The sequence below is a fragment of the Moschus berezovskii genome, chromosome 25, assembly GCF_049115385.1.
Source record: "Moschus berezovskii isolate FMDL1 chromosome 25, NW_MosBer_1.0, whole genome shotgun sequence".
NCBI lineage: Eukaryota > Metazoa > Chordata > Mammalia > Artiodactyla > Moschidae > Moschus > Moschus berezovskii.
In genome coordinates, this window is record NC_142484.1 from 49,298,304 (window position 1) to 49,321,740 (window position 23,437).

At 42.1% G+C, this 23,437-nt stretch overlaps 1 protein-coding gene and 1 long non-coding RNA gene across 29 annotated transcripts in view; one reads left to right on the plus strand and one right to left on the minus strand.

Annotated features, from left to right (window-relative positions):
- The window catches only part of LOC148773929 (ferroxidase HEPHL1-like), a 237,862-nt gene that overhangs the window by 120,942 nt on the left and 93,483 nt on the right, over positions 1-23,437 (minus strand). For 17 of the 20 annotated variants that reach the window (XM_088832172.1, XM_088832176.1, XM_088832175.1 and 14 more), the window contains 4 exons: positions 13,981-14,193; positions 10,908-11,121; positions 8,153-8,292; positions 5,473-5,613 (listed from right to left, as the gene is read on the minus strand). In XM_088832172.1, coding sequence (XP_088688298.1) covers positions 5,473-5,613; positions 8,153-8,292; positions 10,908-11,121; positions 13,981-14,193 — 708 coding nt within the window. Of the gene's footprint in view, positions 1-5,471; positions 5,614-6,578; positions 8,293-10,861; positions 11,122-13,980; positions 14,194-23,437 lie in introns of those variants that run through there. The other 3 variants (XM_088832178.1, XM_088832180.1, XM_088832179.1) reach the window with 3 other exon arrangements.
- The window catches only part of LOC129549103 (uncharacterized), a 102,574-nt gene that overhangs the window by 13,667 nt on the left and 65,470 nt on the right, over positions 1-23,437 (plus strand). For 8 of the 9 annotated variants that reach the window (XR_016036345.1, XR_016036346.1, XR_016036347.1 and 5 more), the window contains exon 2: positions 13,882-14,044. This is a non-coding gene — a long non-coding RNA (uncharacterized LOC129549103). Of the gene's footprint in view, positions 1-13,881; positions 14,045-16,393; positions 16,499-23,437 lie in introns of all 9 variants that reach the window. The other variant, XR_016036344.1, reaches the window with a different exon arrangement.

Here is a 23,437-nt window from a genome sequence, read left to right on the forward strand (position 1 = left end):
ATATCTCTGGCTCCAATTAAAAAAAGAAAAAATGCTCCATTGCCACAATCTATAATCATTTTTCTTCCTACTCTGACAGCCCTCATATCTAGGACTCTTAGAAGTCCAGTCAGCCTAGAGGAGCGGAACTGTGTCCCTTGTCACTCTTCACCATCAGGGTACATCCACCAGGAGGGGTCACACCAGCTTGCCCACAGCCCTACCAGAGCCCCACCCCAACCCTCATGCCTGATATTGCTCCCTTCGAAGCTGCTTCAACCATCAAAAATAAATATATTTAATAGTTTTTTTTTTGGATCCATTTTAAACCATTTCCCTCTTCATCAAAGCAAGAAGGGAAGAAGAAAGTACAAAAAAATGTGAAGTAGAAAAGATGATCACGTTGCTGTTTAAAATACCACCATGAAGATAAAACCGTTATTAACACTTTGGCTTATTTCCCTTCTGGTCTTTCTTCTATACTTGTATTTTGCTTAACAAGTCTTTCCCGTGTAATTTAAAACTTTTTTTTTCATTAAAACTTGTTTGTTAAATCTTTCTTAAATGTCATTTTATGGCTACACGATGGTCCACTATAAAAAGATTCCAAAATTTACTTGTGTCTCTGTATATAGACATTTACATGTTCATGAAAACTTTCTTGAAGCAGGTTGAAGCAGCTTTTGATACTGGGAGTAGGGAGTGGCAGAATTTGGAATAGTAACCAGTAAAGATTTTCCTTCCCACAACCCCATCCTTGGACAGGTACCTTGCTAACTTTTTGATTCATTAGACTGTTTTCTTTTCTTATTTTTTACATCTTTAAATTTTTGCTTTAATGATCTTTATTGAAATTGCTATAGCATTGTTATACTTCTTCTGTTCTGTGTATTCTTGTCACCTCTTCTTAACATCTGCTGCTTCTGTTAGATCCACACCATTTCTGGAAAAGATCAGTTTTCATTCCAATCTCAAGGAAAGGCAATGCCAAAGAATGCTCAAACTACCACACAATTGCACTCATCTCACACGCTACCAAGTAATGCTCAAAATTCTCCAAGTCAGGCTTCAACAGTACATGAACTGAGAACTTGCAGACGTTCAAGCTGGATTTAGAAAAGGCAGAGGAACCAGAGATCAAACTGCCAACATCTGTTGGATCATCAAAAAAGCAAGAGAGTTCCACCAAAACATCTACTTCTGCTTTATTGACTCTACCAAAGCCTTTGACTGGGTGGGTCCCACCAAACTGTGGAAAGTTCTTCAAGAGATGGGAATGCCAGACCACCTGACCTGCCTCCTGATAAACCTGTATGCATGTCAGGAACCAACAGTTGGAACTGCACATGAAACAAGACCGGTTCCAAATCAGGAAAGGAGTACGTCAAGGCTGTATATTGTCACCCTGCTTATTTAATTTATATGTTGAGTGTATCAGGCAAAATTCCAGGCTGGATGAAGCACAACCTAGTATCAAGATTGCCAGGAGAAATATCAATAACATCAGATATGAAGATGACACCACCCTTATGACAGAAAGCAAAGAGGAACTAAAGAGCCTCGGGATGAAAGTGAAAGAGGAGAGTGAAAACGTTGGCTTAAAGCTCAACATTCAAAAAACTAAGATCATGGCATCCGGTCCCATCACTTTATGGCAAATAGATGGGGAACAATGTAAATAGTGAAAGACTTTATTTGTTTGGGCTCCAGAATCACTGCAGATGGTGACTACAGCCATGAAATTAAAAGACACTTGCTCCTTGGAAGAAAAACTATGACCAATCTAGATGGCATTTAAAAAGCAGATACATTACTATGCCGACAAAGGTCCATCTGGTCAAAGCTATGGTTTTTCAGTAGTCATGTATGGATGTGAGAGTTGGACTATAAAGAAAGCTGAACACTGAAGAACTGATGCTTTTGAAGTGTGGTGTTGGAGAAGACTTGAGAGTCCCTTAGACTGCAAGGAGATCCAACCAGTCCATCCTAAAGGAAATCAGTCCTGAATATTTATTGGAAGGACTGATGCTGAAGCTGAAACTCCAATACTTTGGCCACCTGATGCAAAGAACTGACTTACTGGAAAAGACCCTGATGCAGGGAAAGATTGAAGGCAGGAGGAGAAGGGGATGACAGAGGATGAGATGATTGGATGGGATCACCACCTCGATAGACATGAGTTTGAGCAAGCTCCAGGAGTTGGTGATGGACAGGGAAGCCTGGCGTGCTGCATTCCATGGGGTCGCAAAGAATCAGACATGACTGAGCAACTGAACTAACAGTATTATAATAATATTATTATGTAGTCATAAGAGGTAAAATGGAATGTAACTCCCCCGTATTATACCTATGTGGTTGCTATCAATTTTGTAACAGGGCCTCTTAACACTTATTACAACTACATTTCAACTGTGTAAAATTTATGGAAGTTCATTTTATTGTGAGATCTTCTCGCCTTTCAATGCATCTTTTAAATACATCAAGGCTGTATATTGTCACCCTGCTTATTTAACTTATAAGCTGAGTACATCATGAGAAACCCTGGGCTGGATGAAGCACAAGCTGGAATTAAGATTGCCAGGAGAAATATCAATAACCTCAGATATGCAGATGACACCATCCTTCTGGCAAAAGTGAAGAAGAACTAAAGAGCCTCTTGATGAAAGTGAAAGAGGAGAGTGAAAAAGTTGGCTTAAAGCTCAACATTCAAAAACCTAAGATCATGGCATCCGGTCCCATCACTTCATGGCAAATAGATGGGGAAACAATGAAAACAGTGACTGACTTTATTTGTTTGGCCTCCAAAATCACTGCAGATGGTGATTGCAGCCATGAAATTAAAAGACACTTGCTCCTTGCAAGAAAAGCCATGACAAACCTAGACAGCATATTAAAAAGCACAGACATTACTTTGCCTACAAAGGTCCATCTAGTCAAAGCTCTGGTTTTTCCAGTACTCATGTATGGATGTGAGAGTTAGACCATAAAGAAAGCTGAGCACCAAAGAGTTGATGCTTTTGAACTGTGGTGTTGGAGAAGACTCTTGAGAGTCCCTTGGACTGCAAGGAGTTCTAACCAGTCAATCCTAGAGGAAATCAGTCCTTCACTGGAAGGACTGATGCTGAAGCTGAAACTCCAATACTTTGTCCACCTGATGCGAAGAGGTGACTCTGATGTTGAAAAGACCCTGATGTTGGGAAAGATTGAAGGCAGGAGGAGAAGGGGACAACAGAGGATGAGATGGCTGGATGGCATCACCGACTCAATGGACAATAGTTTGGGTAAACTCCGGGAGTTTGTGATGGACAGGGAGGCCTGGCGTGCTGTAGTTCATGGGGTTGCAAAGAGTTGGACACGACTGAGCGACTGAACTGAACTAACCCCAGACTCCCAGTCCATCCCTGTCCTGCCCTGTGCCTTGGCAACCACAAGTCTGTTCTCTATGTCTATGAGTCTGTTTCTGTTTTGTAGATAGATTCCCTTGTGCAATATTTTAGATTCCACATATAAGTGATATCATGTGTATAACTGAGTCACTTTTTATACTTTGGAGTTTGGCACAACACTGTAAATCAACTATATACTTCAACTAAAAAAAACAATTAGAGTTCTATCTCTTTTATAAAGCTTTTCTTCAGTTCAGTTCAGTTCAGTGGCTCAGTTGTGTCCGACTCTCCGCGACCCCATGAATCACAGCACGCCAGGCCTCTCTGTCCATCACCAACTCCCGGAGTTCACTCAAACTCATGTCCATCTAGTCGGTGATGCCATCCAGCCATCTCATTCTCTGTCGTCCCCTTCTTCTCCCACCCCCAACCTTTCCCAGCATCAGAGTCTTTTCCAGTGAGTCAACTCGTCACATGACAGGGCCAAAGTATTGGAGTTTCAGCTTTAGCATCAGTCCTTGCAATGAACACCCAGGATTGATCTCCTTTAGAATGGACTGGTTGGATCTCCTTGCAGTCCAAGGGATTCTCAAGAGTCTTCTCCAGCACCACAGTTCAAAAACGAGGCTTCATGGATTTCTTTCTCTGAAATTTTATCAACCCTCTCAGATATATTCTTGAAAACCTTCACCACTTAGAATTTCAACATGTATAATCTGTATTATTGCTGAAATGATTCATCTTGTCTTTTTTTTTCTTCCAAACTCATTTGAAGCATCTTGAGAGAAATGCATGGTCAAGAGCTCGGGTCCTGAGGTCACACCGGCTCCACCATTCCTAACGTCTGTCCTGGTTGAGCTCTTTACTCCTCTGTGCCTCCGTTCTGTTCTGTCGCTCAGTCCTGTCTGACTCTTTGCGACCCCGTGGACTGTAGCCTAACCAGGCTTCTCCGTCCATGGGATTCTCCAGGCAAGAATACTGGAGTGGGTTACCGTTTCCTTCTCCAGGGGATCTTCCCGACCCAGGGATTGAACCCGAGTCTCCCGCATTGGAGGCAGACGCATTAACCTCTGAGCCACCTCTGTGCCTCAGTCACCTGTTAAATAAACGTACCACTACCAGATTCCATCAATAACAGGATGTGATTTAGCGTATCGGAGAAGGCAATGGCAAGCCACTCCAGTACTCTTGCCTAGAAAATCCCATGGATGGAGGAGCCTGGTAGGCTGCAGTCCATGGGGTCGCTAAGGGTCGGACACGACTGAGCGACTTCACTTTCACTTTTCACTTTCACACATTGGAGAAGGAAATGGCAACCCACTCCAGTGTCCTTGCCTGGAGAATCCCAGGGATGGGGCAGCCTGGTGGGCTTCCATCTATGGGGTCACACAGAGTTGGACACGACTGAAGTGACTTAGCAGCAGCAGCAGCAGTGTATCTGATGCCAAGATGCATCTTTCCATCAGTGGCATGTTAAAGTTTAATTGGCAGCATTTAAACAGTGTATTTATATATTTGGCCACTTTGGATCTCAGTTACGACACACAGGATCTTCGTTACAGTGCGTGGGCTCCAGAGCTCAGGGTCAGTAGGGGCGGTGTGCAGACTTAAGTTACACACAGGGTCTTAGCTCCTCGGTCAGGGACTGAACCAGGTCCCCCGCATTGGGAGGCAGATTCTTAACCACTCAACCACCAGAGAAGTCCTGACAGCACTTTTTTTTTCCTTTAATAACAAAGTAATAATGGCCATTATAACAGTGGTATCAGGCTCAATGAAATATGTTAGTGTCTACCTCCCTGCGTTATTATAAGAATAAGTGAGTTTTTACATTTTTTTCTAAATTTAAAAGTTGGCACAAGGTTAATATGCAATATGTGCTAGCTGTTATTATGTCTTAATACCCTTTAAGGTCTCTAATTGAGCCCTAGAAACTCCACAAACAATCATTGGCTGAATAGTAATTTCATATCGGGATAATGGGTGGAACGTAATGATGGAGTAATGATGTTACAATGAGCTTTCCAAGACCCCTCAGAGATCAGACAAGAAAGGAGTTGAGCCTGGAGTACTCATCGGCATGGCGCAGACCTCTGGGGTCAGTTACCTGGCTTTGTGACAGGCACTTGGAGCTGCTTCCCACTATCCATGTCGTCCACACCCTGGGCTGAGATGGAGTAGGGCCGACTGGCCTTGTTCATAAATATGATCAGGATGGAGTCCCCCACCTCGGCGTGAATCACTGGGCCTAAAGGCAAAACACAGGTCTGTGTGCATTATCGTTGCTCTTTTCAACACTGGTGTAATTCACGTGTATTTGACAAAATAAACAAAGGTTAGCCTTGTTATTAGTGTATTTCCTTTAGCAGGTGACATTGGGTAGCATTAAATATCATGTCATGTTTTGCAGTTGGATCAATCTGGATTCAAATCCTGCCTCCTTCACTTACTTATTAGAGAGGCTTTGAATAAGTCAAGTAACCTACCTGAGTCAAATTCCTCATTTGTAACATGGTCTTACCTTTCTCAAAGGGTTACAGTAAGGATTAGATAAAGTAACATATGTAAAGTGCTAATTTCAGTAAATTGAGACATAGTAAGTACTCCATAAATGCTTACACTTTTACTACTGCTGAGACATACTCTCCAAGAAAAACTATCCACAACACGTGGTGACTTTTCATTGTAATCCCCGTGTGTAACCTTTGGTTAGTTTAAAATTGCTCATTATCTGGTAAATATAATAATAGTGAGGATGCAATGAAATAATGAGTATAAAAGGAATTTCTAAGACAATAAAATTAAAACATAAACATATTGATTTATGATCAATATGGTGATTTCACTAATGCATGTGCAAACATCCAATGCTATTTCTCAGTATTTGGATATCTGCATGAGACATGCGCTCTTCAGAAAGTTGTGTGTACACGTTTCTGTTAACCAGCATGAGAGCCAGTGGAAATCGGCACACACATCCCTGGAGAGGTCTGTACCCTCGTTGCCATGGGATGCCCTCACCCAGCACAGGTGCCCATTGGTCCTCAGAACAAGACACAAATGCAGTTTGCTCAGCCACACCGAAAGAGCATCCCTCACACAGGGATCCCTTGAGAGAGGTGGAAACAGACTTCCAGTGGAAGCACCACAGATCTGGTCCCTGAGGTTCTAGGGATGTATCTGCACACTGTGTTCACAGGGAAATACACTCACAGTTGAGAGTCTGACCACACACATCCATTGTTCACTGGTTCAACCGTGGTTTTAGTGCTTTCCTGAGAAATGCAGTTGGCTGTCAGTATTCATGGATGCAGACATAGAGGGCCAACAGTACTAAGCCATTTACTGCAAGAGACTTGAGGATTCTGATGCCCGTGAAGTTCCTGGAACCAGTCCTGGACTGTGCTGATAAAGGCCTCAATAAATCTAAAATTTGTTGGACTACTATTATCTTTAAAACAAATATTTAGTATGAATCAGACAGTGTCTGAAAAGCACACTGTTTTTTTTAAAAATGATAAAGCCAGAAAAGAAAAATTTAGGCATGGTTTTTAAAGTAGTTTTGGGAAGAGTTATAGATGGGGCATATGCATACATGTAAGAAAATCAACGTATTTTCATTGCCGCTTCAACTGCACATGCTGTGCTATTTTGGTGAGAAGGGGTGAATGCCTTCTGGTTTACTGCCTGGTGGGTCACAGGGAGCAGTGATGACCAGCGTGCCTGTCCGGGGGCTTTGGCAGTTTCTGGGGTTCAGCCCTCTCCCTGATCTGCAGAAAATGGACAGATGGGCCTTCTGCTCCCCTGACTGAAGTGGTGCTGAGCTTGACTGATGAAGTTGCTGGTCTGTGTCCTTTTCCTGAGCAAACCAAATTGAGCCCAGCCCCCTCTGCAGAATCAGCACCCGTTCTTCAGAGATCTGTTCTCTGATTCAGAGATTCAAAAGAAGGAATGTTCCCATGGGAGATGACTCATTGGTATGAAAAGCAAGCTTGGGAACTGATGTTAGCAGATGGTGAAGATGGATGGGCCGGTTAATAATTTATGAATCTAATAATCGTGTGATGCATTATTTTGATAATGAGAAACATATTAAAGCATTAGTATTTATATAAGTTGCCTTGTACATTTAAAAACAGAAAAGTCATCTAGATTAGCCCTCTGCTTTAAGATCTCATCTTCACGATGGGGTGACACTCAGGTGAGGACAAGTGGGGAAGGTTAGCAGGAAGAGTTTATCCAATCTCATGGGCAGCTCAGGGCATCAGACAGATGAAGTCAGTTCTGAGAAGGCCAGGAAGTCAGGGCCACCGGAACTGAATCCATGCTGTTCACCCAAGCACTGCTTCTCGAGTAAAAGGTTTCTCTTTTGTCAGAATGATTTTCATGGTGTGTTGTGAAGGCAGTGGCCATGGATGACTGAGAACCTTGAAGAAGCCATGTAAACACTCTGGTTGCTGTTCTGAGGCATCGGTGTTTCAGATGAAAGTTTCCTGGCTCAGCAGAGGGGTGGCCAAGGACCTTCATGGCAGCAGGTGATGGTTAGACTGCCTGGATGACAGGGATTCCTGTTTGTGTGTCATCTGCTGGTCTTCTTATGCTACTGTTTGTGTGAGCTGAGCACACAGCATGCTCCCTGATGATGGGAGGGCAGCAAGCTGTCTCCCTTGTATGAATGCAGTCAGGCTACTCTGTTCCTTCCATTCCTTCTTGGGAAGATGTCTAACCGGATGTGTGTGTGCGTGTATGTGTGTGCTGGCAGTGCACGGCTGTGATCTGTGCCATACCCAGGAGTGCCAAATGCTCCTCTTGTGGCGGTCGAGCTTTGATCTCCACAAATTGTCCATTGGTGTATTCCCTGTAAACCACTTTCTTGTACTGAGAGCCGATCCAGTTTTCAGTGTGGTTCATGAATATATCTCCATGTCTGCAAATCAGAAGCAACAGGAATTAAAGTTGTTAGAGGGAAGAAAAACCTTGAGTGCTTCTGCATGATTTGGAGGTGTGGGCACTGGAGTAGTGCTTCTGAAACCTGACTCTGATCAGGATATCCCTGGGGAGCTGGTCCTTTACATCAGACTTTGTGGAAGTGGGGCCAGGAATCTGCATTTGAAAGCATCTCTGGGGCTTTAGATGTGGCAGTCCAGTATTGGCCTACGGTCCACTCTTGGGCACCACTGCTCTAGAGCCCTGCTGGGACACAGAGAACAGACTTGTGGATGCAATGGGGGAAGGAGCTGCTGCTGCTGCTGCTGCTCAGTCGCTTCAGTCGTGTCCAACTCTGTGCGACCCCACAGACGGAAGCCCACCAGGCTCCCCCGTCCCTGGGATTCTCCAGGCAAGAGTGCTGGAGTGGGGTGCCACTGGCTTCTCCGAATGGGAGACGGAGAAGGCAGGACAAATTCAGCGAGTGTCACTGACACACATACACATCACCGTGTGTGAAATAGGGAGCTGATGCTGCATAGATAACCAGCTGGCTGCTCTGTAACACGGGGGGTTAGTTTGATGCTCTGTGATGGCCTGGAGGCACCAATGATGGGGAGAGAGCGGTGAGGGAGACTCGAGAGGGAGGCGATATATGTATACTTACAGCTGATTCATGTGCGGCAGAAACCAACACAACACTGTAAAGCAATTAGTCTCAATTTAAAAGAAAACAAAACCCTGCTGGGTGCTGCATAGGGCCAGACTTAGTCAGAGACTCCTAAAGGCACTTTGAGATTACATTCTCCTGGGACCAACCAACCTCAGGAACATGTTCACCCATGCACATGCGCACACCCCACCACCGTGCATTCCTTCAGATTCCATATGTTGTTCTGTACCCTGCTATGTTTCTCCACGGTAAAGATCTCAAGAAAGTCTGTGGGTGGTGTATGGCGCATATGCGTGCCTGCAAAGTCTCTTCAGTCGGTTCTGCTCTTTTCGACCCTATGGACTGTAACTCACCAGGCTCCTCTGTCCATAGGATTCTCCAGGCAAGAACACTGGAGTGGGTTGCCATTTCCTTCTCCCTGGGAAGGGCTACCCATCCAGGCAACCCACTCCAGTATTCTTGCCTGGAGAATCCTGTGGACAGAGGAGCTTGGAGAGCTGCTGTCCATAGGGTCGCACAGAGTCAAACACGACTGAAGTGACTTAGCAAGCATGCATGCGTGCATAGGAGAAGGAAATGGCAACCCACTCCAGTGTTCTTGCCTGGAGAATCCCAGGGACGGGGGAACCTGGTGGGCTGCCATCTATGGGGTTGCACAGAGTCAGACACAACTGAAGCAACTTAGCAGCAGCAGCCCTTCCCAAGGGATGTTCGCAACCAAGGGATCAAACCCAGGTCTCCCACATTGCAGGCGTATTCTTTACTGTCTGAGCCACCAGGGAAGCCCAAGAATACTGGAGTGGGTAGCCCACCCCTTCTCCAGCGGATCTTCCCAACCCAGGGATTGAACCAGGGTGTCCTGCATTGCAGGTGAGTTCTTTACCAGCTGAGCTACCAGGGAAACCTGGTGAATCTTTGAATGAATTTTAAATCATCCTACCCTTGAGGCAAATCTTTTAAAACTGAGGAGTGATTTTGTTTCTTCATTTATCCACAAGGTGGCACCATTATACTCTTTCCATGAGCCTGAACCCTCAAAACAGACCGAGTAAGAAAAAACAGAACAGGCTACGATTCCTAATAGCTGGTGTAGAGGAGTTGGTGGGGGTCATAACCACAGAAGGTGCATGAGGGCTGGGGAACAGAGGGCAAGGGAAGTGTGATAATAAATATCAAAGAGGTACAGGGCATGAACGTCAGCATGGCATGGTGATGAGACCACGGATTTGTCCTTCAAAAAGGTCAGTGTTCAACTCCACCTCTGCCAGTGACTGAGTGAACCAGCCCTCACCTGCATACATGGGGCGGTGCCACCCAGGCAGAAGCTGCTAACCCCAGGGAGGAGGCCTGCAGGCCTGCCCTCCAGACAGTTCAGCCCTGAAGGCCCGGCCGGAGGGCACCCGTGCTCAGCAGCGCGCGAGGTCCTCGAGCCCGTGGATTCCTCTGTGTTCTGCACGGGCAGCGCCTCCACAGGAGGGCCAGCCTCGTGGACGCTCTGGGGACCAGGCCAACAAGGGGACCTGCCCTTCCTGCCCAGCCCAGGGCTCTCCGCTTTCCCCGCCCCTCGGGTGTCCCGGCCAGTGACCGCCGGCGGCCCCCCACCCCGCCCATCTACAGCGCCCCCCCCCAGCTCTGCGCAGCGGCCCTGCGTCTCCGCACCGCGTCCCCCGGGTCCCCGGGAGGCGAGCCTCTGCGCTGACCTGCCCCGCGCTCGCTCAGACCCACGCCCGGGGCCCGCCAGCCTCTCGGGGACCACACTGGCTTCAGACCGCTCCCTCGGAGGAGGCCGGCGACTTCCCTAGGCTTTCGTGTTCCTGGGTGACATGTCTGTCCGCCAGGACAGGGCAGACAGCACCCGGGCCCTTTTAGGTTCCGCGTTTGCCGAACGTCCACGCACCTGTGCGAACCCACCCCGGAGACGGCGGCGGCTCGGCCTGTGGTACCTTTCCCCTCCTGCGTCCAAGTGCTGCTTTTCGAACTCCCAGTTTTTGTTAGGGGCATAATCCCATTCTACCTCTTCAGCGGCGATGTAAAAGGTTCTTATCGTCCCATAGGGCTGTTCAGGAGGGTCCTTATTGCCGCAGCTCCTGACCTCATATATCTGATGCATGCCTCTCGCCAAGTGGTGCAGGGTGGAGCAAAAGACCCTGAAGACCCCTGGAAGAGAAATGGCTTGGCGTTCAGAGCGATGCTTGAGCGTTTGCTTTTGGTTTGCTAGCAAACCTCCGTAATTATTACAAAATAACCGGTCAGGTGGATTTTTAAGATATCAACCTTCTATAGCATTTAAAAATAAGACCCTAAGAGGAATAAATTACTTGTAAATATATTTACGTATGGGGGAAAATACCATCTGAAACTCATCTGTCATGTCCAAAAACAAAAAGAAACTTGTAAAGTTGCTGCCAAGAAATGATTTCTCTGGGTCTCCCCTATTGCACACACCTATTAGAGGATAGTCACTCCTGGAAAAATCATTCATATGTATCTTCTCCCAGCCCAGTTTAAAAGGAACTAATTACTTGCCTAGACAAAGTTCAAATTAGGTCAATCTTCTGAAGGCATGGCTTTTGCCCTAAAGGTTTTCATAAGCTATAAGGTGCAATATACAAATAAGCTATTACTCTTAAAGCTAAATGTATTTTTTTCATTAAGCCCTTGAGCAGAGGAGGGTCTCATTTCCAGTGGTAGGTCTACATCATGCCAGATGAAAAGGAAACAGAAACAGCAACCATCATATCTGACTGAGAACCATATGATTTTTTAAGCTGAATTTTCTAGATGCCTTGGCATCAGATATGCATATTTTAATTAAATTCACCATAAAATCATCATACAAAATCAAATTATTGGAAGATGTTAACTCAGGGAAATTATTGGATCAACAAATCTCCTCTAGTTGACTCTGTTCTCAGAGGTGAATGAGAGTGTGGGTCTCATTAACTATCTTCAGTGCACAGAGATAGCATCTATCATGTCTAAATATGCCCAAATTATCCCTTCCGGATGAGCCCAAACCATTGGTTCATAGGGTACCCTAGCACGCTCAGGCAGAAACAGTGACCCTCTGTAAAAACAAAGAGAAGACCCTTCTGACAACAGAGGTGGCCAGACCTTCCTCTGCCTGTGCTGGTCTCCAGGCAGCCCACTATTTGTATGCTCATCATCCCTTCAACAGAGGAAGAATTTTCTTTTCTAAGAACAAAGAGGAGCTTAAAGCCTTGATTATGGTGATATGTTCACAGATGCATACCATTTTCACACTCATCAATTTACATGTATTAAATATACAGCTTTTTGTGTTTCAGTCATACATACATCAACAAAGTGGTTTTAAAAAGGAAAGATCAAAGAGGAAATGTTTGACTTCCAGCTGACAGGCTACTCTACCCATGTTTGGGCACTCCTTTCAGCTTAGAGGGTGGGGCGGCAATAGGTGAAATGACTCAGCTTTTCAGCACTCGCTGATTTATACTCACTGCCAAACATAAACGGGAAAGCATTGTCATGTAGCTCTTTAGAAGCCTGGAGGGCCCATGAGTAAGTAACCATGTCCCTAAAATTATTCCAGCCATCTCTAGCTTTGAATGCTCTTTTTATGGATTAAAACTATTTGGCTGTTTCCCTCTTGTCCCCTTTTTGGTCTTGAAGAGTGAATTTTTTAAAAGTAATTGTTCCAAAGGCATCCCTTGGGGTGATTCATAATTGATCAATCAATTAACATAGAAAGGTTGAATACTAGAAGCTTACAAGGCAAGGATGGAGCTCCTAGTCTGAGGCAGTTCTTTGGCAAATGTTTTGAAGCTCAAGCCTCTTTTTTTTTTTTGCTTTTATTTATTTATTTTTAATCGATGTATTTTATTTGGTAGGTAAGTCATGGAGACTTTTCCTCTCTCAAACAGATAACTGAATCATGGAGAAAAGATGCATTTACACTCACAGCAACCAGAAGTGAATGTTGAGGCGGGGTTAGGTGGCTCCCAGGGTCCATATGTTTTCTATATACTTCTTTGATGACTTAAAATTTTAGATTTGTCTCAGGTAGAAATGTTTAATGTGTAAAGAGGTGACGTAAGTCATATTTACTACTTGTTAATAGAAAAGAGTAGCTTTGAAGAGCTCTATCTGCTTTTCTCTTTGAATTCTTTTCCCTCAAGTCTCAAATTCTTAACCAGTGACAGAGAGTGGCATCTAAAATGCAGTTCCAGTGTGACAGAAAGAAGTAAATACCGATTCATAAAGGAGACAGAGCAGGCAAGTACTTCTCTTGAGTAGCATATTGGTTTCATTTTAAGACCAATGAAAAAGTTGGTTTGGAGAAACATGTTGAATATCCACAGCATTTACTAGTCTTCTTTTTCATCAGAGAGCATATGTTGCCAAATATTACTCTTTATCTTTTATTAAAATGCCCCAGTGACCTAATTAACTTGTTAATCTCTAAAAAAAGGGATGGGTACTGGCACTTCGATGGGCTCTCCATGGACTCCGGATCCAACACAGCTTGCTTTCTGGGCACCCAAGAGAATGACGATAGGCAAGTCCCTGTTTGGACTCATCAAGAGACCACTATCAATCTCTCGAGAGGGGAGACAAGTTCACATCTACAACCTGGAAGCAACCACCAGGCTGCTCATGTCTGGTTGATGCTTCCGAGCAGCAACTAAAATGAAGTTTGTGTTTAAAGAGAATAAACAAGCAAACAAAAGTACTCTTTCTTGGAGCTGAATTGTTCATGGATAGAAATCAACAGCATTCTCCTAGAATTTGTGAGGCCAGGTCATTTAGAGGACTCCTGCTTCTGCTTTCTGGATGTTATTAGATGCTTTTCCTCTGTCCTTCACATTATGTGTTTGAAATACAATAGTTAGGATTCTCTGATTCTACTCAAGGCTCTGTTTCCTTCTGCACCCCCAGAAATGCCCAGATTCAACCAGTTTCTTCTGGGGGAAGACCCTAAGAATACCTGCCTGAAGATAGGAATCTGGTCACCTGAACTGGCCCTGCCAAGTTTACCTGCACGGTCTGGCTGCATGAATGCCGTTGTGGACACATGCGGAAACAGCGCCAGAGAGTCCCGGTGAGTCCCTCGTAGGTGGATGGTGTTCCCTTGAAAATAAACTCCATGCATGTCCGTGTCGGTGCCCATTCCAATCAGATGCCAGGAGACTCTATCCTTTTTGCACATGGTTAGGCCTGGCCGGTTGCCACACATATAGCCATTAATAGCTAAATGGAAGGAAAAGGAGAGCAGAGCCCACTATTATTTTGTAGATGTGCTGAAAACACATCACCTTAGTGGAGGATTATCAGTGCATATGGAGGCAGTGGTGTTCAAGGTAAAAATTTACAGAAGATCCTATTATCAGAGAATAAAGAGTACTAGGAAAAACTCAGGTGGTATATCAAATTTAAATGGAGACTGAAATTAATAATAAATAATGAAAATACACTAAAACTGTGAAACTGTTCTATATAACAATGTATACACAGGACATGAATTCTAAGAATTAATAAGAAATAAACAGGTTGTTTTCTGAAGCAATTTTTTTCTGACAAAATTATTTGATAGCATTATATCATATCCTTCATTTCATATTTTGGTTTGCAGATTATAAAGAGCATCATTCTTGAAAAAATATTTACAGATTTCATGAATTTCCCCAAAGTCTTTTTTTTAAACTCTTGATATGGAAGTCATTTTCTTTTCCGGCTCTTATCCTGTCATCTCCCTTGTTAAGTGTCTTTTCCTCAGTTATTCATTTAATTCTGTCACATCCTCATTTGCCAATGGCTTTGCATTTCATTCTAGAAGTTATCAGACATCCCTTCACTGATTTTATGGATCTTGCATCACTTGAGAGACTTGCAATTGATTGACATTATATTTGCATGTCTGGTCAGTGAAGAGGGATTTGAGGAGTGGGGAAGGGACACTAAGTTTTAAGAGGTTCAGTCAGTCAGTTCAGTTGCTCAGTCGTGTCCGACTCTTTGCGACCCCATGAATCACAGCACGCCAGGCCTCCCTGTCCATCACCAACTCCCAGAGTTCACCCAAACTCATGTGCGTCGAGTCGGTGATGCCACCCAGCCATCTTATCCTTTGTCATCCCCTTCTCCTGCCCTCAATCTCTCCCAGCATCAGAGTCTTTTCCAGTGAGTCAACTCTTCGCATGAGGTGGCCAAAGTATTGGGGTTTCAGGTTTAGCATCAGTCCCTCCAATGAATGGGGTCGTGGAGAGTCGGACACGACTGAGCAACTGAACTGAACTGAACTCCAATGAACACCCAGGACTGATCTCCTTTAGGATGGACTGGTTGGATCTCCTTGCAGTCCAATGGACTCTCAAGAATCTTCTCCAGCACCACAGTTCAAAAGCATCAATTCTTCAGTGCTCAACTTTCTTCACAGTCCAACTCTCACGTCCATACATGACCAGTAGAAAAACCATAGCCTTGACTAGATGGACCTTTGTTGGCAAAGTAATGTCTCTGCTTTTTAATATTCTATCTAGGTAGGTCATAACTTTGCTTCCAAGGAGTGTCTTTTAATTTCATGGCTGCAATCACCATCTGCGGTGATTTTGGAGGCCCCCCAAAAATAAAGTTTGACACTGTTTCCACTCTTTCCCCATCTATTTCCCATGAAGTGATGGGACCAGATGCCATGATCTTAGTTTTCTGAATGTTGAGATTTAAGCCAACTTTTTCACTCTTTTCTTTCCTTTCATCAAGAGGCTTTTAGTTCCTTTTCAGTTTCTGCCATAAGGGTGGTGTCATCTGCATATCTGAGGTTATTGATATTTCTCGCGGCAACCCTGATTCCAGCTTGTGGTTCTTCCAGCCCAGCGTTCCTCATGATGTACTCTGCACAGAAGTTAAATAAGCAGGGTGTCAATATATAACCTTGACGTACTCCTTTTCCAATTTGGAACCAGTCTGTTGTTCCATGCCCAGTTCTAACTGTTGCTTCCTGACCTGCATATAGGTTTCTCAAGAGGCAGGTCAGGTGGTCTGGGATTCCCATCTCTTGAAGAATTTTACACAGTTTATTGTTATCCACACAGTCAAAGGCTTTGGCACAGTCAATAAAGCAGAAATAGATGTTTTTCTGGAACTCTCTTGCTTTTGCCATGATCCAGCGGATGTTGGCAATTTGATCTCTGGTTCCTCTGCCTTTTCTAAAACCAGCTTGAACATCTGGAAGTTCACGGTTCACATATTGCTGAAGCCTGGCTTGGAGAATTTTAAGCATGACTTTACTAGCGTGTGAGATGAGTGCAATTGTGCGGTAGTTTGAGCATTCTTTGGCATTGCCTTTCTTTGGGATTGGAATGAAAACTGACCTTTTCCAGTCCTTTGGCCACTGTTGTGTTTTCCAAATTTGGTGGCATATTGAGTGCAACACTTTCACTGCATCATCTTTCAGGATTTGAAATAGCTCAACTGGAATTGCATCACCTCCACTAGCTTCGTTCATAGTGATGCTTTCTAAGTCCCACTTGACTTCACATTCCAGGATGTCTGGCTGTAGGTGAGTGATCACACCATCATGATTATTTAAGAGATTAGTCCTTGAATAAATAATTTTGCCTTATGATAATTTTGACTTTCCAACCTCAGTAAAATAACTGACAAGACTTTGAATAATGATCACTTAGATATGAAAAGTCTTTGTACCTCCAGAAGTGCAAATTGCTTCTCTTTGACATCAACCTCAAGTCACTGACAGCGGCTACATGCGCCCCCTCTGGGGGATGACTGCTATGACTGAGTACACTGAGGGGCGACTGCGCCTAACTCGTCTCAGGCTTGATGTCCTGGAGAGAGACACCCCCTACTCCACTCCTCCTACGGCCCATCCACCACACACGTAAATGGTCTCCTGTTAGAATCTCATTGTCAAGTAAAATTACCTTTTGTTTCTTTATCTGTTGAATGAGTGGTGTTTGGTAATTTTACTCAAATATCTGGAATTATTAGCAGAAGTTCCAATAAGGCCTGGAGCTGCTGAGAAGAATATCACACTTTCTGAAGGAAATGTTTGACCATACTGTTGCAAATAAACTGTCTTGTCCATTGAATGTTAGAGATGTCATTGTAAATTTTTTTTAACTTATTTATTTTAATTGGAAGCTAAATACTTGACAATATTGTGGTGGTTTTGCCATACATTGACATGAATCAGCCATGGATGTACATGTGTTCCCCATCCTGAACCCCCCTCTGACCTCCTCTCCATCTCATTGTAAATTGTCGTGCTAACAATTTAGTCCTCGGCTGGCTGGTAGAGAATTCTCTGTTGCCTAGGAACTCCAGTTTAACACTTCTCTTTCCTGGGAACTCCCTGGTGATCCAGCAGTTAGGATTCCACATTCTCACTGCTGGAGGCCCAGGTCAGGGAATTAAGATACCACAAAGCTGTGTGGCATGCCCTCACCCCCTCCAGAAAAGCCTCTTTTTCTGGAACATTCATTCATTCATTTATACAGTCAACAAGCAGATTGGAACATAGACTGTATAACACGAGCAATGCAAACACTGTATGCCAGGTAAGGCATTTTCTCTTTGGTATTGTGGCCAACTTTCTCCTACTCATGCAAGCAAGACTGGAGACAAAATTTAATTTATGATTAACGTGAAGCTTAAACTAAATACATAATTTCCTTGAATTTTGCCTTAAACATGACATATTCTGCAGGTTTAAAATATACAGATGTATTTCAAATTGCCAAACCAGCAAGGGACTGGATTTGACATGATCCATTAGGTTGCTTTCTGTTTTCTATATATAGGCTTCTCTGTATATAGATCCCTTTTGCAGCTTTTCCATTAAGGAATTGCTATGTTTCCTAATTTATAGCCTAGTTTACCTTTATATGGGCTATTAGAAAGGTTGGGAACCAATTTTGTCTTCAGTTATAACAAATAATTTTTGGAGAAGATGATGTTGGAAGTGCATTAATCCTTGTTTTCCATTGGTCCAAGAAGGGGTTCAGTTGCAACAGAGCATCCGAGACCACAGAATTCTGAGCTGGTGCTGTGGGTCACTTGGAGCCTTGAACATTTTTAGGCTTCCATGGGAGAAAGAGAGACATTCTTTTGCACTTCTTTAGGAGAGAAGGGGAAGGCTATTTCACTATTTTCTCATAATGTTTTAAAGGCAATAAATAGATGCTGTGCTTGGTCTTAAAACAAGGTCTGTTATCTTGCCATGTTTGCTTTAGGCATTGAAATAAATTTTTATTTAAACATATTTGATTTATAATATTATATTAGTTTTAAGTGTATAACATGGTGACTCAATATGTTTATAGATTATACTCCATTTAAAGTTAATATAAAATAATGGCAATATTTCCGTATGTTGTACAGTATACCCTTGTAGCTTATTTACTTTATTCATAGCAGTGTTTTTTCTTAATCCCGTAGCCTTATCTTACCCCTTCACCCTTTCCTCTCCCCACCGATAACCATTAGTTTGTTCTCTGTATCTGTGAATCTGTTTTTTCATTGTTGTTGTGTATATTCATTTGTTCTATTTTTTAGATTCCACATATAAAGTGAAAGCATACAATATTTGTCTTTCTCTGTCTGACTAATTTCCCTAAGCATAATATTCTCTAGTTCCATCCATGTTGTTGCAGATGGCAGAATTTCATTCCTTTTTTGTGTCTGAGTTTTATTCCTTATATATATATATGTATATGTATGTATGTATGTATACATACATGAACATTGGGCTGCATGCATCATTTTGAATTAGTGGTTTTGGGGTTTTTGTTTCCAGAACTGAAATTGTTGGGTCATAGGGTAGTTCTAGTTTTATTTTTCTGAGATACTTCCATTTGTTTTTCACAATGGCTGCACCAACTTACATTTCCACCAATTGTGTATAAGGGCCCCCTTTTCTCCACATTTGCTGTTTGTGTTCTTTTTGATGATAGCTATCCTGACGTGAGCTGATATCTCATTGTGGTTTCTATTTGCATTTCTCTGATGTAGCAATGTTGTTGAGCATCTTTTCAGGTGCCTGTTGGTTGGCCATCTGCATTTCCTCTTTGGAAAAAATGTCTCATCAGTTCTTCTGCCCCATTTTTTAAAAATTTTAATTGGAGGCTATTTTACAATATTTTATTGGTTTTAATCATATTGTTTGTTTCTTTGATCTTGAGTTGTACAAGTTGTTTATATTTGTTGACTATTAATCTCTTGTCAGGCATATCATTTGCAAACATTTTCTCCCATTCAGTAGGTTGTTTTTTCATTTTGTTGATGGTTTCCTTTGCTGTGCACAAGCTTTTCAATTTAATTAGATCTCATTTGCTTATTTTTACTTTTTTTTCTTTAGGAGATAGATCCAAAAAACTATTGCTGGGATTTATGTCAAAGAGTGTTCTGCCTCTGTTTTGCTCTGGGAGTTTCACAGTATCCAGTCTTACATTTAGGTCTTTAATTCATTTTATTTTTGTATACTGGTGTTAGAGAATCTTCTAATTTCATTCTTTTACGTGTAGTTGTCCAGTTTTCCCTGAAACATTTATTGTAGAGACTGTCTTTTCTCCTTTCTATATTCTTGCCTCCTTTGTCATAGAGTAATTTACAGAAGCACATGGGTTTATTTTTAGCCTATTCTGTTCCATTGATCTGTGTCTGGGTTTGTGCCAGTGCCAAACTATTTTGATTACTATGCTAAGCCACTTCAGTCATGTCCAACTCTTTGCGACCCTATGGACTGTAGCCCTCCAGGCTCCTCTATCCATGGGATTCTCCAGGCAAGAATACTGGAGTAAATTGCTTTACCCTCCTCTGGGAATCTTCCCAACCCAAGATCGAATGCTGTGTCCCTTATGTCTCCTGCATTGGCAGGCAGATTCTTTACCACTAGCACCCAGGAAGCCCCTTGATTATCTGCAGTCAGGCAGCATTGAGTCCTTCAGCTCTGTTCTTTCTCAAGATTCGTTTGGCTTTTTGGGGTCTTCTGTATTTCTATACAAATTTTAAAAGTATTTGTTTTAGTTCTGTGAAAAATGCCCTTGATATTTTGATAGGGATTGCATTGAATCTGTAGATTGCCTTGAGCAGAATGGTCATTTAAAAATATTGATTCCTTCAATATAGTAAAAATGAATATACTACCCAAAGTAATCTATAGATTCAATGCAATCCCTATCAAGCTACCAACGGTATTTTTCACAGAACTAGAACAAATAATTTCACAATTTGTATGGAAATACAAAAAAACCCGTCAAATAGCCAAAGCAATCTTGAGAAAGAAGAATGGAACTGGGGGAATCAACCTGCCGGACTTCAGTCTCTACTACAAAGCCACAGTCATCAAGACAGTATGAAACTGGCACAAAGACAGAAATATAGATCAATGGAACAGAATAGAAAGCCCAGAGATAAATCCACGCACCTATGGACACCTTACCTTTGACAAAGGAGGCAAGAATATACAATGGAGAAAAGACAATCTCTTTAACAAGTGGTGCTGGGAAAACTGGTCAACCACTTGTAAGAGAATGAAACTAGATCATTTTCTAACACCATACACAAAAATAAACTCAAAATGGATTAAAGATCTAAATGTAAGACCAGAAACTCCTAGAGGAGAACATAGGCAAAACACTCTCGGACATAAATCACAGCAGGATCCTCCATGACCCACCTCCCAGAATATTGGAAGTAAAAGCAAAAATAAACAAATGGGATCTAATTAAAATTAAAAGCTTCTGCACAACAAAGGAAACTATAAGCAAGGTGAAAAGACAGCCTTCAGAATGGGAGAAAATAATAGCAAACGAAGCAACTGACAAAGAATTAATCTCAAAAATATACAAGCAACTCCTGCAGCTCAATCCAGAAAAATAAACGACCCAATCAAAAGGTGGGACAAAGAACTAAACAGACATTTCTCCAAAGAAGACATAAAGATGGCTAACAAACACATGAAAAGATGTTCAACATCACTCATTATCAGAGAAATGCACATCAAAACCACAATGAGGTACCATTTCACGCCAGTCAGAATGGCTGCTATCCAAAAGTCTACAAGCAATAAATGCTGGAGAGGGTGTGGAGAAAGGGGAACCCTCTTACACTGTTGGTGGGAATGCAAACTAGTACAGCCACTATGCAGAACAGTGTGGAGATTCCTTAAAAAACTGGAAATAGAACTGCAATATGACCCAGCAATCCCACTGCTGGGCATACACTCTGAGGAAACCAGAATTGAAAGAGCCACGTGTACTCCAATGTTCATCACAGCACTGTTTATAATAGCCAGGACATGGAAGCAACCGAGATGTCCATCGGCAGAAGAATGGATAAGAAATCTTTGGTACATATACACAATGGAATATTACTCAGCAATTAAAAAGAATACATTTGAATCAGTTCTAATGAGGGATGAAACTGGAGCCTATTATACAGAATGAAGTAAGCCAGAAAGAAAACACCAATACAGGATACTAAAGTACATATATGGAATTTAGAAAGATGGTAATGATAACCCTGTATGCAAGACAGCAAAAGAGACACAGATGTATAGAACAGTCTTTTGGACTCTGTGGGAGAAGGCGAGGGTGGGATGATATGGGAGAATGGCATTGAAACATGTATATTATCATATGTGAAACGAATCACCAGTCCAGGTTTGATGCATGATACAGGATGCTCAGGACTGGTGCACTGGGATGACCCAGAGGGATGGGATGGGGAAGGAAATAGGAGTGCGGTTCAAGATGGGGAACACATGTATACCCGAGGCAGATTCATGTCAATGCATGGCAAAACCAATACAATATTATAAAGTGAAAAAATAAATAAAACTGAAAACAAAAAACCAAAAACAAACAAACAAAAATATTGATTCTTCCTATCCAAGATCACAGTATATCTTTGTCATCTGTTTTTGTCTTTTCCATCTTCAGTTTCTTTCATCAATGTCATAATATAGTTTTCTGAGTACAAGTCCTTTGCCTCTCAAGATAGGTTTATTCCCAGGTCTTTTATTCTTTTTGATGAGATGGTAAGTGAGATTGTCTTCTTAATTTCTCTTTCTTATAATGCACTGTTAGTGTGTATAAATGCAACAGATTTCTGTATATTAATTTTGTATTTTGCAACCTTACTAAATTCATTGATGAGCTCTAGTAGTTTTCTGGTGACTTCATTAGGATTTTCTGTGTATTGTATGCCACCTGAAAACAGTAATAGTTTTACTTCTCCCTTTCCAATTTGGATGACTTATGTCCTTTTCTTTGGATTACTGTGACTTAGACTTCCATCATTACGTTGAATAAAATTGGCAAGAGTGGGTATCCTTGTCTTGTTCCTAATCTTAGAGGACCTGCTTTCCGCTTTTCACCATTGAGTATAATGTTGGCTGTGGATTTGTCACAGTTGGCTTTTATTATATTAAGGTATGTTCCCTCTATGCCCACTTTCTGGAGAATTTTTTATCAAAAATGGGTGGTGAACTTTGTCAAAAGCTTTTTCTGCATCTATTGAGAGGACCATACTGTTTTTACTCTTCAGCGTGTTAATGTGGTATACCACATTGATTGTTTTGTGGGTATTAAAAAATCCTTGCATCCCTGAGATAAATTCTACTTGATCATCGTACATTATCCTTTTAATGCATTATTAGATTCAGTTGGTTAATATTTTGTTGGGGATTTTTGCATCTATGTTTACCAGTGATATTGGCCGGTAATTTTCCTTTTTCTGTGTGATACTTTTGTCTGGTTTTGGTATCAGGGTGATGGTGGACTCATAGAATGAGTTTGGAAGCATTTTTTCCTCTGCAATTATTTGGAATAGTTTTAAAATGTAGGTGTTAACTCTTCTCTAAATATTCGGTAGAATTCCAATTCTACCATATGGTGAAGTCATCTGATCCTGGATTTTTGTTTGCTGGGAGTTTTTAAATTACTGACTTAATTTCTTTACTGATAACTGTTCTATTCATATTTTCTATTTCTTCCTGATTCAGTCTTCGTAGATTGTACACTTCTAAAGATTTGTCCCTGTCTTCCAGGTTGTCCATTTATTGGCAAATAGATGCTTGTAGTAGTCTTTTATGATCCTTTATATTTCTGTGGTGTCTTTTGTAACCTCTCCTTTTTCATTTCTGATTTTATTGATCTGGGTCCTCTCCATTTTTTTTTCTTGATGAATCTCTGTAAAGATTTATCAGTTTTATTTAACTTTTCAAAGAACCAGCTTTTAATTTCATTGATCCTTTCTATTTTTGTCTCTATTCACTTATTTCTGGTTTTATTTGAAATTTTTCTTTTTTCCTGAAGTAAGCTTTTAAATTCTGTTTTAGAACTGTTTTTGCTATCTCATAAGTTTTGGATTGTCATGTTTTCATTTGCATTTATCTCTAGGTATTTTTTCATTTCCTGTTTGATTTCTTCAGTGATGCATTGGTTGTTTAGTAGTATATTGTTCAGCCTTCACCTGT